This window comes from Prunus dulcis, chromosome 5, assembly GCF_902201215.1.
Source record: "Prunus dulcis chromosome 5, ALMONDv2, whole genome shotgun sequence".
NCBI lineage: Eukaryota > Viridiplantae > Streptophyta > Magnoliopsida > Rosales > Rosaceae > Prunus > Prunus dulcis.
In genome coordinates this window covers 10,638,209-10,651,181 of record NC_047654.1, presented here as the reverse complement: position 1 = coordinate 10,651,181, position 12,973 = coordinate 10,638,209, and the positions used below count along the sequence as shown (strand labels likewise).

The window sequence follows — 12,973 nt, the reverse complement described above, 5'->3', positions numbered from 1 at the left end:
CTCCTTTTGGGATTATTATCTGATAAAGGATCAATCAATAACATTGTAAAATCCCTTATCAACTAATTGTCGGCAAATGAACAAAACAACTAACACTCCATATGCTAATTAAAACAAATTTCAATTTTTTATTTTTATTTTATTTCCAAAAAAATGATATATGAGGAAATTCTAAATTATCGAATCACTGGATAGACTCGAACTATATAATTTTTTATTTTCTTTTCTTTAAAAGAGACGTAATAAATCGTCTCTGTATTTATATAGTCTAATATAGCAATCAGTTTCTCCTTTCCTTGTAAAAGGATAGTTGTTGGAAAAAGAAAATAATACAAAGTATGGGTTTGCTATAAAATAATATCACTGTGCTATGACTTTTCGTATTTTTAAATTGCCCCTTTGGCCCTTGATAATCTGAAGAAGACCTTGTGATTTATGACTTATGTACCAAGGCAAGTAGGATCTTTGTTTCCTTCATATTCCTAATAGTAAGGCCATTCATATAGAAAGCTGAATTTATTTAGTGCAATGATCGTTCATACCCTAAGAAAGTGGGCAACATGTAGGCGGTTCATTATAAGCACCAAAACGTGTAAAACCCTTTGATTTATTTGCTTCTTGGTATGTTTGATTATATTATCCTTGTGATAGATATTGCGTTATACATTTCATCATTACATATATAATTAGTTTCTCTTCTTAGTTAAGGGATAAAGATTGAGAAACAAATTAAAGAAGTTGAATTAAAATGTGCTATATTCGGTTCTGCTAAGCACTAATAGCATGTTTATTTGCCTGAGATTGGTGGAATTGATCTGATACTAACACATTTGTATTGGAATTATTTCAATTCTTGACATTTCCTGTGCTTATTAACACATACAATTGACATTACCTGTCTTTACCAAATCTTTTGTTTATAATTTCTTGTGGAACCGGTCAAAAAGGGAAGACAAAATTATAGCAATGGTCCCTAGATTAAGACCAAACTTTACTTTTCGTCCCTCATATTGTTAAATTGTTACGATAATACTTTAATTATGTCTCCACTCAGAAATCGTCATTTCCGTCATCTCAGTCAACTTTTCTGTTAAAAATGATGACACGACAATGACAAGTTCTACTTGTCTACCCATATTTCTCCACAAACACATAGCTATAGGAAGTGACCAATTTCTCTTAGCAAATCAATACACCCGACCAAGAAGCTAGCAAATCCAAAGTAAATAAGAAAACTAAAAACAACCCATATCTAGATATCTGCAAAATGATAAAAGCCACCTAAGAAGCAAACAAAACCAAAGTGACCAATCTAAAAAAAAAAAGGCCAGATTATCAGCAAAATGATAAAAGTAAAGTTTGATTTTAATCCAGGAATAATTGCTACAATTTTACCCAAAGGGAATACTTTACTGGCATATGTGAAACGAAAAGTGAAGCAGCGCAACAATTGATGTCAAGAATTCTCTAGTAATTTCTTCAGGAATAATTTAACCAATCAATTATCGTGTTGTGTCACTTTCCGTTAAAAAAACATGTATGCCAAGAATTCCTTAGTAATTTCTTTAGAAATAATTTAGCTAATCAATTATCTAGGTGCGTCACTTTCCGTCTCACATGCCAGTATAGTATTCCTTTTTGACCGGTTCAGAAGAAATTAAACAAAAGACACGGAAAAGGCTTCCCAATCTCTTTCCAGATTTCCCTTTCCAAGGAAATTTGTTTAGATTCATTATTGCCATAGCTTTAGAAAGTCAGACAAGTGAATTTAGGCTTCCCCGGACCAGAAGTAATAAGATGTTTTGTACGGTTTGGTGCTGACATGGTGTGCCGTAAGATCAGGTCTCCACTTCTGCCCAAAAAATATAGGCACGTACGTGGGAAAGACCGACCAGTGTGGTAGTGGTGACCACTTCCACATTTACTTAATAAACATATTGTAAAATGTAGAAGAGTCATCAAATCAATAACAGGGTTTTGTTTTGTATATAAGGTTTTTGAAGAGTGTTGGCCACTATCACTCAATATAAGCTCTTTTATTATTCGGTTTTATACATATCTTTCATTTCTCGGTGAGTTGACCATTTTTAGAGTTGTGTTTATTTGCATGTTTTTTTTTAATGAAATTGCCACCTTACAACAACAAATAAACTAAAATAAAACTCAGTCGTCAATGCATCAAAAAATTAAAACAATATTGGTGAAGTGTCTCAACATGGCGCCACATGATTGGAGCGAATTTGAAAGTGATCACATATTAATTAGTAACGATATATTTTTTTAGTATAAACTGCAGTACATTAACATGATGATATGTTACACGTGTACGATACCTAAACCCTAATCCATAGATTCTAGAATCCTACACGCCTTAATTATATTAAAAGTAAATCCAATGCAAAAGCTACATATCATTGATGTTGGAGTTTATAATTCATTTTCACACCCAATTAGAACCTAAGAAATTCACTCAGGTAGGGCCTATCTACTACCTTAATAATTAACGCAGATGATTAGATATTCAATGATTGGAACTTCGGATTAAACTTCATTTTTTTCTTGTATCAAACAAGAATATTCCGTTTGATATTGGATGATTGCATACCATGGTGGCTAATTTTTAGGATCTTCTATAAAATATAGGCGTATTTGACTGAACTAGACTACTTTAGATTTGATTGAACCAGATCAGCTTGGGTTGGCCAGGATTAAGATCAAGTTTTAGTACTTATTATAACAAGTCAATATTAAAGTGGCTGCTTTTAATCATAGGGTTTGTTCGGAATTGTTTATGAATGGGTTAAGAATACTTCATGACAATTGAAACCGCTTCTAAACGTGTTTGATAAAAAAACTTCATGAGTGTTTATACATAAGTATTCCCACACAGACCCTTACTCCTAAATACCTGCCTAACCTCTCTTCCAAGCTACTTGGATTTCTTTTCCCTAAACTCTTGGATTAATATTATCTTAGTAAATTTAGGTTTTGCCCATAAAAAAACTTTCACTTTTGAAAAAAGCCAAAGCTTTTCCAAAAAAGACAGAAAAACCTCCCAACTTTCAAACCAAAGACATACAAATGTAAAGAATTCCTTAGGAAATCAAAAAATAAATAAGGGCAATTTTGTCCATTTTGACTTCTTTTAAAAATTTTCTCTCTCCTTTGGTTTTTTCCAAAATCTCCCTATTATCTTCACATACACTAGTGTCATTTGAATATAAATAAAGTGCCGTCAGTGTCCTTGCAACGTAAGTTTGTGCATAAATTAAGTACATGATAAAGTGCTAAGTCGTGACCCGTGAGAAGCACTTGTTCGGTTTTGGTGGCAATTTTGATAACGCGGTGTTGACTTTGTCTGTTTGTTTGGAGACTTTTAGACCAGAAGAAGGTGGCGCCAGTCCAAATAGGTTGCGCCAGTGAAACACGTTTGTAGAAAGGGGTGAGTTTTTGTTTTTTTTCCTTGAAAAGATGATGATCTTTTATCTTTTTTTGTTAGTTGAATTTGGACCCATAAATCAATAAATTGATTTGTGATATCTTTGATGGGATATGCACCAGCAGCCTCCAGCCACCACATGCATCAACAACTTTCAGAGGTGGAGCCTCTTACTATCTATTTGAACATTTCTTATACTCTAAAACCATACTAAATTCTACTCTCATGAACCCCAATAACTCTGAGTAAACCAGAAAATATGATTCCCTAGATTAGTTATTTATTTATTTTTAAGCGAAGATTAGTTATTTATAGGTATTGAAGGAAAAAAAAAAAAAAAAAAACTCTATGTAGATAGTTATCCCTAAATCGGTGCCTAAGGTCTCATCGTTGCTCTTCCTCTTCTCTTTGCATATAGCTATCTCCTCTGTCGAAACGCCACAAGACTGAATGCATAATTACTTCTAAATTGAGTCCAAAAATCATCATCTATTTTTGGGCATCAACATAAGTCTCATATCCATTTTTTTTATTCACAAACAATAGAACTTTTATGAAACTATTTTTATAATGTAATTCTCAATATATTATCAAATTCATCACAAATATTATATTCTTATTTATTTTTCAATTAAATTTGTGATAACCATCACTAGGGGTTGGTACGGTCTAAATCTTAGCCGAATTAATTACAATAAAATAATTTAATTCAGTTCAGTTTTGACAAAAAATTGTTTGGTCGCTTTGGCCTAAGCTCAACTCTTTTTTTGTTGTTGTTGTTGTTGTTGTTGTTGTTGTTGTTGTTGTTGTTGTCGTATGGTTTAAAACAACAATAAAATTAATAACTTGCTACATTTTTTATTCTTTTCATTTTCTAGCGTATCAAACCATCCTAAAATTTATCATGTCATAAAATTGTCAATAACTAATATAGTTACAATTCAAATATCAATAACTTCAAAGTTCCATCAAACTTCAAATTCAACATCCTTATTTAATTATTATCGAATGAGAGGACTACATATGTAAAATAAAAATAAATTGAAATAATAAAAAAAGATAGTAGACGATCTGGTTCAATTTAATCCAAAACCGTTTGATTATTATCATGCGAACCGATTTGATTTTTAAACTATTTGACATTTTTCTTGGTTAAAACAAAACTAAACAGTTCATTACAATTTGGAACAATCGATTTAGCGAATTCAAACGGATTGATCCCTACCCATCACCATCACATCCAATTCTTCAATATTTCGAATGTTGGTAACATGAAGCAAAATGGTAGCTTTCAATTCTCATTAAATTTTGATAATGAGATGTGGCATTTAGCTGCTTCACCCTTTAAAATAAGAAAGACTTCCATGAAATAGGGATAACACTATTTTGCCATCTCCAATCAATAATGCTATGACATGAGCGATAACACTTCCATATGACATAACATTATTGGCCGAGAGCTAAGAAGTTAGGGCATGTTTCGATCACTGTGGCGGAATGTTTAGCCCTTCGTGATGGCCTGGCCCATGCTATCAATAATGGTTGGTGCAAAATTCTAATTGAAGGTGACTCCAAGCTAATCATCGACTGCATAAACGAAAAAACTTTGGTTCCTTGCAGTATCCATCTCTTGGTGCAGGATATAAGGCTGCTTATTTCCTTTTGTGATGAGTTCTCCTTCCAGCATGTCCTTCGCGAAGCAAACTTCACTGCTAATGCTTTAGCTAGTTTAGGCCACAGCTTGAGCCCCTCCCATCTCTGGGATCGGGGGATCCCTTTAAGCTACTATATTCCTTTTTATTTTGATTTATTGGGGCATGTAAGCCCTCATGGTTTCTGGTTGTAAGGTTCCTTATTTTCCTATCAAAAAATAAATGACAAACTACATAAAACCCCCAACTTATAGGGGCATTTACAAGTTCATACCCGATTTTAAGGACATTTATCAATACATAATCAACGTCACGGAAACCCTACAATTTGCCCCATCCGTTAGCCAAACCTTTAATGTATCTGTTAAACGCTAACGTGACAAATGTGGGTTCCATTTTTTTAATGACATGGACTTACAGGTGGACAAAATATATGATAAACAATTCTTTTGTTTTTTCAAATATTAAAAAAAGATAAATTATATTAAATAAATAAAAATTCAAAATTCAAAACAAAAAAATCTCTCTCAGTCTCTTCCACACCCAGCCAACCCCATCACGACCTCAGCCACCCCTTCCCACCCCCTTTCCGTCTCTATCCCTTACTTTCATCCCCAGCCACCATCCCTCATCCTCCCTTTACCTTTTAAAATGATTAAAACAATTCCTACAACCAGCAAACTGATCTTCTTACCTAAACCCAATCCCCTTCCCTAATTCTGATATGTAGCCATCATTCTCGATCTGCCATGGAAAGCCAAGAAGGAACTCTAACAACCCCACCTTATTTTCTCTCTCTCTCTCTCTGTCTCTCTCTCTCTCTCTATTTTTTAGATCTTGACTCTCTCTTTGGTTCACCATAGAATGAAAAGGAAAAATCGTGTTGAAGAAGATTAACATTGGATAGCATTGAAGGTTGAGCAGACAAACGTTGCATCAACACAAACCCAATTGAAAAAGCCAAAATCATTTTTAGATCCACTTTTCTTCATATCAATGTTCATTTTTATTTGTTAGATTGGTTGAATGGATCTCACAGGGAAGCTATGGCTGGGTTGGGGTTTTGATATGGACCTCACCATTTCACCTCATCGACCACTCACTCCAGCCACAACCCACCCACACCCCCTTCATCTTCCAGACCGACATAGAAATAGCCAAATCTGAGATGAAATTCACGAAAAAACAAAAAAAATATGAGATAAACCAAAGCTTCAAAATGGAAAAAGATGCTAAGCTGTAGAGAAAAATCCAAGAGATCAAAGAGAAATCAAGAACGGTGAAAGAATGGAAAAGATCTTGTGATTTCGTGGTTCAGACAAAAAAAGAAAAGTGATTTCGTGGTTGCATTCTCTTGTGATTTCATGGTTCAAACAAATCAAGAATGAGGATTGCTAATGGGTACCTCGTGGAGGGTATGCCAAAAAGGAATGGAGATGGTTTCGGTAGGCTATGGCATTCGAATAGGCAAGTGGAAGATTTCTTTGATATTCTTGATCTGGATGGTGGGGGAGAAGAAATTGGGTGGGGGAAGAAATCTGTGGGGGGAAGAAATTGGGAGAGAGAGAATGTTGGTACGGTTTTTATTTTTATTTTTAAAATTGTAATTTAATATGTTTAATTTATTTATATAATTTAAAAAATAATTTTTTATTAGTTTTTTGTCCACGTGGAAACCCACGTCAAGTTAAAAATAGGTCATACAAATGCCACATCAGTATTTAACAGATTAACTAACGGTTTGGCTAACGGAGGAGACAAATTATAGGGTTCTTGTGATATTGAGTATGTATTGATAAATGTCCCCAAAATTGAGTATGAACTCGTAAATAACCCTATAGGTTGGGATTTTATGTAGTTTGTCCAAAAAAAAACTAAGTTTTTCTCCTTTTAAAACACATACAAATTGTCCCTTTTTTTAATTGTTATGTTCTTTTACTATAAGGCCCTTGAAGATTAGTGACTACCAATGGCAAAATTGAAAATTTTCCCAATTCCTCGCGGTTCTATATTAAATCGGAGGGGACCTCCCCAACCAACTGGTATCACTTTTCCACTCTTCCATTCCTCCTCTGTCCAATCTCTGGATATTTTCTGAGCTCACAAACACCTCCATTTCTTTCTCTGCTCTGTTCTTCAAGAAAAGGTTTTGCCTTTTCTCCATAGAAATGAAGACAAAATGTGGTTTATAGCCTTAGCTAGCTGTAAACAAACAGTCCTTTCAGAATTTATAGAAAAATCTCTGGTGACTCAGTTTCCCTCTCTCTCTCTCTCTCTCTCTCTCTCTCTCTCTCTCTCTCTGTGTTTTCTAAACAGTATTCTGTGTGGTTGCCAAAAAATCACTGGGGAAGAGAGAAAAGCAGTGCAAGATTACAAATTGTAAGTAAACATGTCCAAAGCCTAAGGGCCAAGTTTTTATTTTTGGTCAGTTCTTTTATCTCAAGTAAATTGTTGAACTTGTGACTTGATATTAGATTAATTTTCATATCTCATTTCATTTTTCTTGTGGGTATGTCTGAAATTATAAGTAAATTTATTTTGAGTGTATATATGTGTATGAACTAGTGTCCATCAAAAGGAGATGGCTTTGATAATTGTTGGTTGATTGCGGAGAAACCAACATTATCTGTATCTCTAGGAATGAGGTTAGATAAAAATATCCAAAATTAGTATAAAGTATTAGGTAAATTCTATAAAAGGTAACGTCTTGAGATTTTCTCAAATTTCCCATCACAGATAAATAGTAGAGAGTGCAAATCTGATGGGTGGCAGAGGGACACTATGGTCTTTTGCAACGCAACCTATAACATGCAGCCTCAGCATAGCTTGCGTTGGTTTCCTTGAAGAAGCCCCTCAAGCCAGACAGACCTTGTTCGATGTAGGAGGCCTTTACGTAGTAGCTTCGTATTTTTATTTTTCCTTTTTTCTTTATTCTTCTTAAGTTAGCTAACATACAGGGGAGTTGCTACTTGGTGCTTGACTCTACTTGTAAGTCTTGTAAAAGAATTATTTTCAATTTGGTTTTGTTTAGATAGTCAAATGCCAATCTGGGTCCGCATTTGAAAACTTTTTCTAAATATCTTGTAGTTTGGCTTCTACTTTCCGCCATATTTATGTTTTTTTTCTTCTAATTCTAATTTGTAAAAATGAAATAGGATTATCTTGTCATACTGTTTAACATGTTATATACATTCAAATAAAATTCACCTAGTAGACATGAGTTTAGCCAAGTTGGCTAAAGCGGATGTGTCCTCCATTATGTGCCCGAGTTCAAATCCTCCTCCCCTCATAGTATAGATTATATTAAAGTAGAATATTACTTGTATAAAAAAAGCCACCTAATTAATTGTAAAATTAGGAGCCTGACAATATAATTGTTTTAGTCGGTCTGGCAATATAATATACTAATAACAGAGGCAGTCAGACACGTTTCTCTATGTACAAATTTTCTTCAAAGTTCAAAATATATATTTATGTTTTGAGGGGGCAGAAGCTGATTCTGGGTTGCAATGAAACAATGGGAAAAGGATCTAGGCCCACTTCAAAACCTTTTAGGACTAGTTTTGTTGTCTTCGTATTGAAATTGGCTTAAACTTGGAATCGTTTTGTTGTCATCAGGTACGTAGTTTTACCGGCTGAGGGACTTTTCACCATATTTTCTTCAATATTCAACAGGCCAAAATAAGTAATATATATTCTTTTTCGGTGGAGTTAATTAATTGTGATCCTTAGTCCTAGTTAGTTTGTCCTACAACATTATGGTTGTGGTTTGTTTATTGTGTTTGTAATTGTCTGCTAAAGTCTTACGTTGAACACTGAGATTCAAAAGTTGCATATTATACAAGGAAACGTGCAACTATATAGAGCCCAGGATTCTTGTGAGTCTTCTGAAAACTTGGACCGTAAATGGGAAACCAAATTTTTTTCCCAAGCGAAATACAATTATGCACCTAAGCATGATGGACCTAATCTAGAATATGCGAACTAGACAAGTTGTTTGTTAGATATTTTGTGCATCACATTCCTGGTGCTTTCTTGAAGTACATTTCGGTGGCATATTGATGGCGACTGCTCAAGTTTTTGTCAAAAAGGTGATGATTTGATTACATGATTTATGGTTACTATTAAGTTACTATGCTGTTAAAAAGATTGCAAATTTGATTTGTTACCGTAGTTCTTGGGGTCCTAATAGTTTGCATCAATGGTGGCTTTCATTGTTTTTGCTGTAATAAAAAAGATATTTGCACAAAGATATCACTCCTCCATGAATCGTATACATGGAAGAAAACGATTTTGAGTAGTTACTCAGCAGAAACCTTATTTCTTTTCCTTTTGGTCCCTTGTTTTTTCCTTGCCTTCTTTTGGAGTTGTTGAGTCTGGAATGTATGGTTTTAACTATGCTGATGTATGCATATCACATTCTGCAGGAATTCCATATCTTTAGTTCCTTGTCTTTGATTGGTGCAAAATGGCTACAAATGCCACAGTTGCAAGTGCATGCCCAGCACCCATGAAAGCAACATCCAATGGGGTCTTTCAGGGTGATAATCCTCTGGATTTTGCGCTCCCTCTTGCCATCTTACAGATATGTCTTGTGGTTGCACTTACACGGATTCTTGCTTATCTTCTCCGGCCACTAAGACAGCCTCGTGTTATTGCAGAGATTGTGGTAAGTACATAGCATGTTTGTATTGTTTTTGTTTGCTTTGTATACTTTGGTGGCCCTCAAAATGATAGTCAATTCATGTATGTTGTAATCAAATTTATGTTAATTTTTCATTTTTTTTTATTTTCCATTGGTTGAATATATTATTTGCAAACCAATCCCTTAAGAGAGGGAGAGAGCTGGAAGAATAGAACTATCATGCACCCTAAAAGTGACTTAGAGAGGATCTATGCATTTCACAAAAATATGTGGAAGTGCTAGTCAGTTTGCTCTCAGAGTGAACACATATCGGTGCTTACTGTTATACATTTTTTGAACCCATTCTCAATATGCATTATGTCTCCAGTAGTTTCCTGTTAGTTTGAATGCAATATGGGACCTGGTTTTACTAATGTTGCACTATTTAATATTTTGAAAAACAATTCACAAAAAGAAATTTCCCTTGTCTGAAAGGCAGATGTTTTTGTAAGTAAAACCATATTGTTCAAACAATTATAATTCCTCTTTTTCATAAACAAGAAATAAAAACTAACAAAGGTCTTACTTTAATATGTGGTTCCATTTGCAATTTTGTTTAAGTGGAAAAATATCCACATCTTCATGATAAGATAGAGTTTAACTTAGTGTTGTTTTTTCTGCAGGGAGGAATATTACTTGGCCCCTCAGCTCTTGGTCACAGCAAAAATTACCTGGATACAATTTTTCCAAAAAGAAGTCTCACGGTGTTAGATACTTTAGCCAATCTTGGTCTTCTCTTCTTTCTTTTCCTGGTAGGCTTGGAGTTAGATCCTAAGTCCATCCGCCGGACTGGAAAGAAGGCTCTATGCATAGCTGCTGCAGGAATTACTCTACCTTTTGTATTAGGAATTGGTACATCATTTGCCCTCCGAGCAACTATATCTAAAGGTGTAGATGGACCCCCATTTCTTGTTTTCATGGGAGTGGCTCTTTCTATAACTGCCTTCCCTGTTTTGGCGCGTATTCTGGCTGAGCTGAAGCTTTTAACCACTGATGTTGGTCGAATGGCCATGTCAGCAGCAGCAGTCAATGATGTGGCTGCATGGGTTCTTCTTGCTCTTGCCATTTCCCTCTCTGGCACTGGCCGTTCTCCCCTGGTTTCACTATGGGTTTTCTTGTGTGGGTGTGGTTTTGTTCTCGGTTGTGTATTTTTTGTTCGACCTATCTTTAAATGGATGGCACAGCGCTGTCCTGAGGGCGAACCAGTAGAAGAATTGTATGTGTGTGCTACTTTAGTTGCAGTTTTGGCAGCTGGGTTTGTCACTGATACTATTGGAATTCATGCTCTATTTGGTGCATTTGTGCTTGGAATTCTTGTTCCAAAAGAAGGGCCATTTGCCGGCGCTCTGGTTGAAAAAGTTGAGGATCTTGTATCTGGTCTATTCCTCCCATTATACTTTGTCTCAAGTGGATTGAAGACCGATGTAGCTACAATTCGTGGAGCTCAGTCATGGGGCCTCCTAGTCTTGGTCATTTTAACAGCCTGTTTTGGGAAGATCATTGGGACTATAGGTGTTTCCCTCCTCTGCAGAATGCCCTTTCAAGAGGCTATGGCTCTGGGATTTCTCATGAATACAAAAGGGTTGGTGGAGCTCATTGTCCTTAACATTGGCAAAGACAGAAAGGTAAAAACTTGTCATTTTCCTCTACTGATGACTATCAAGGCTTTTTCTGTAATATTTGTACATGCATGTAACTTAATGTGCTAGTTTTCGGATATTACAGGTTTTGAATGATCAAACATTTGCTATCATGGTTCTCATGGCTATCTTCACAACCTTCATTACAACACCTATAGTAATGGCAGTATACAAGCCAGCTAAAAGAAAGAGCAATTCAAATTACAAGTACAGAACTATTGAAAGGAAAGACCCAAGTACTCAGCTCCGAATTTTGACCTGTTTCCACGGTACAAGGAACCTGCCCACAATGATTAATCTCATTGAGGCTTCTCGTGGGACTGAAAAGAGGGAACGGCTTTGTGTGTATGCAATGCATCTTATGGAGCTTAACGAGAGATCTTCTGCAATTGTGATGGTTCACAAAGCGAGAAGAAATGGGCTACCCTTTTGGAATAAGGGGTCAGATAACAATAAAGTTGTTGTGGCTTTTGAAACCTTTGAGCAGTTGAGTCGAGTGGCTATCCGCCCAATGACAGCAATCTCTTCTATCTCTAGCATGCATGAAGACATCTGTGCAAGTGCTGAAAGGGAAAGGGCAGCAATGATTATCATCCCATTCCACAAGCACCAGAGGTTGGATGGGGCATTGGAGACAACTCGAACTGAATACAGAGGGGTCAACCGGAGGGTTCTTGAGAATGCACCATGCTCAGTTGGGATCATGGTTGACCGTGGTCTTGGTGGAACCACTCATATATCTGCCAGCAATGTTTCTTTAACCGTGGTTGTCCTATTCTTTGGGGGTAGTGATGATCGCGAGGCCCTTGCTTACGGTATGCGAATGGCTGAACACCCGGGTAACAATTTAACTGTTGTTCACTTCTTAGCAAGTCCTGAACTTGAGAAGGAGATTGTCAGAGTAGATATAAACGATGACTCTAACACTTCAGCCGGGCCAGGGAATGAGAAGCTCATTGTTGAACTGAAGCAGAAGATTTCAAATGATGGCTCAATCAAATATGAGGAGAGAACAGTGAGAAATGTTGCAGAAACTACTGATTCGATTCGCGAGTTCAATCGTTGTAATCTGTTTTTGGTTGGCCGACAGCCTGAGGGTCAAGTAGCTGCTGCTTTGAATGTGAATTTGAAGGTGAAGAGTGACTGTCCTGAACTGGGGCCTGTAGGTAGCTTGCTGACCTCTCCAGATTTCACAACTGCAGCATCAGTCTTGGTAGTGCAGCAGTATCATGGCCTGGCAGTGCTTCCGGGCCCAGTTTCTTCGTCAAAGGCGGTTGTGTTGCCTGAGGAAGAATCAGAAACCAGCTGATAACTTCGTCCCAGCCTGTTTGGATTCATTGTACAGATTATGATAAAAATTTAGTTTAGATAAATGTCTATCCTTAGTTCCATTTAAGATTGTTGTTTCTCAAAGATCACAAGTTTTAATTATCAATTGCCACAGCTTATGCTTAAAGATCTGTAGATTCTTGCCACCACTAAAGAAGATAATTACCTAAAAGAAAAACAGAAAGATTTTAACTTGCTATCCTTTCTTTTTTCTTGTAATCTTCAAGCA

The 12,973-nt window shown here is 35.9% G+C and overlaps 1 protein-coding gene across 3 annotated transcripts; it reads left to right on the top strand.

Annotated features, from left to right (window-relative positions):
* The first annotated feature begins 7,141 nt into the window (after nt 1–7,141).
* LOC117627290 (cation/H(+) antiporter 18-like) lies at nt 7,142–12,955 on the top strand. 3 transcript variants are annotated; one of them, XM_034359300.1, is made up of 5 exons: nt 7,142–7,470; nt 7,828–8,079; nt 9,519–9,760; nt 10,399–11,400; nt 11,501–12,955. In XM_034359300.1, exons 3-5 carry the CDS (start codon nt 9,560–9,562, stop codon nt 12,722–12,724), a joined length of 2,427 nt encoding a protein of 808 aa, XP_034215191.1. In that variant the 5' UTR covers nt 7,142–7,470; nt 7,828–8,079; nt 9,519–9,559; the 3' UTR covers nt 12,725–12,955. The 3 variants fall into 3 exon arrangements, with proteins under 3 accessions (XP_034215191.1, XP_034215190.1, XP_034215192.1); XM_034359299.1 differs by lacking the exon at nt 7,828–8,079; XM_034359301.1 differs by lacking the exons at nt 7,142–7,470; nt 7,828–8,079 and adding an exon at nt 8,570–9,182.
* Nucleotides 12,956–12,973: the final 18 nt, after the last annotated feature.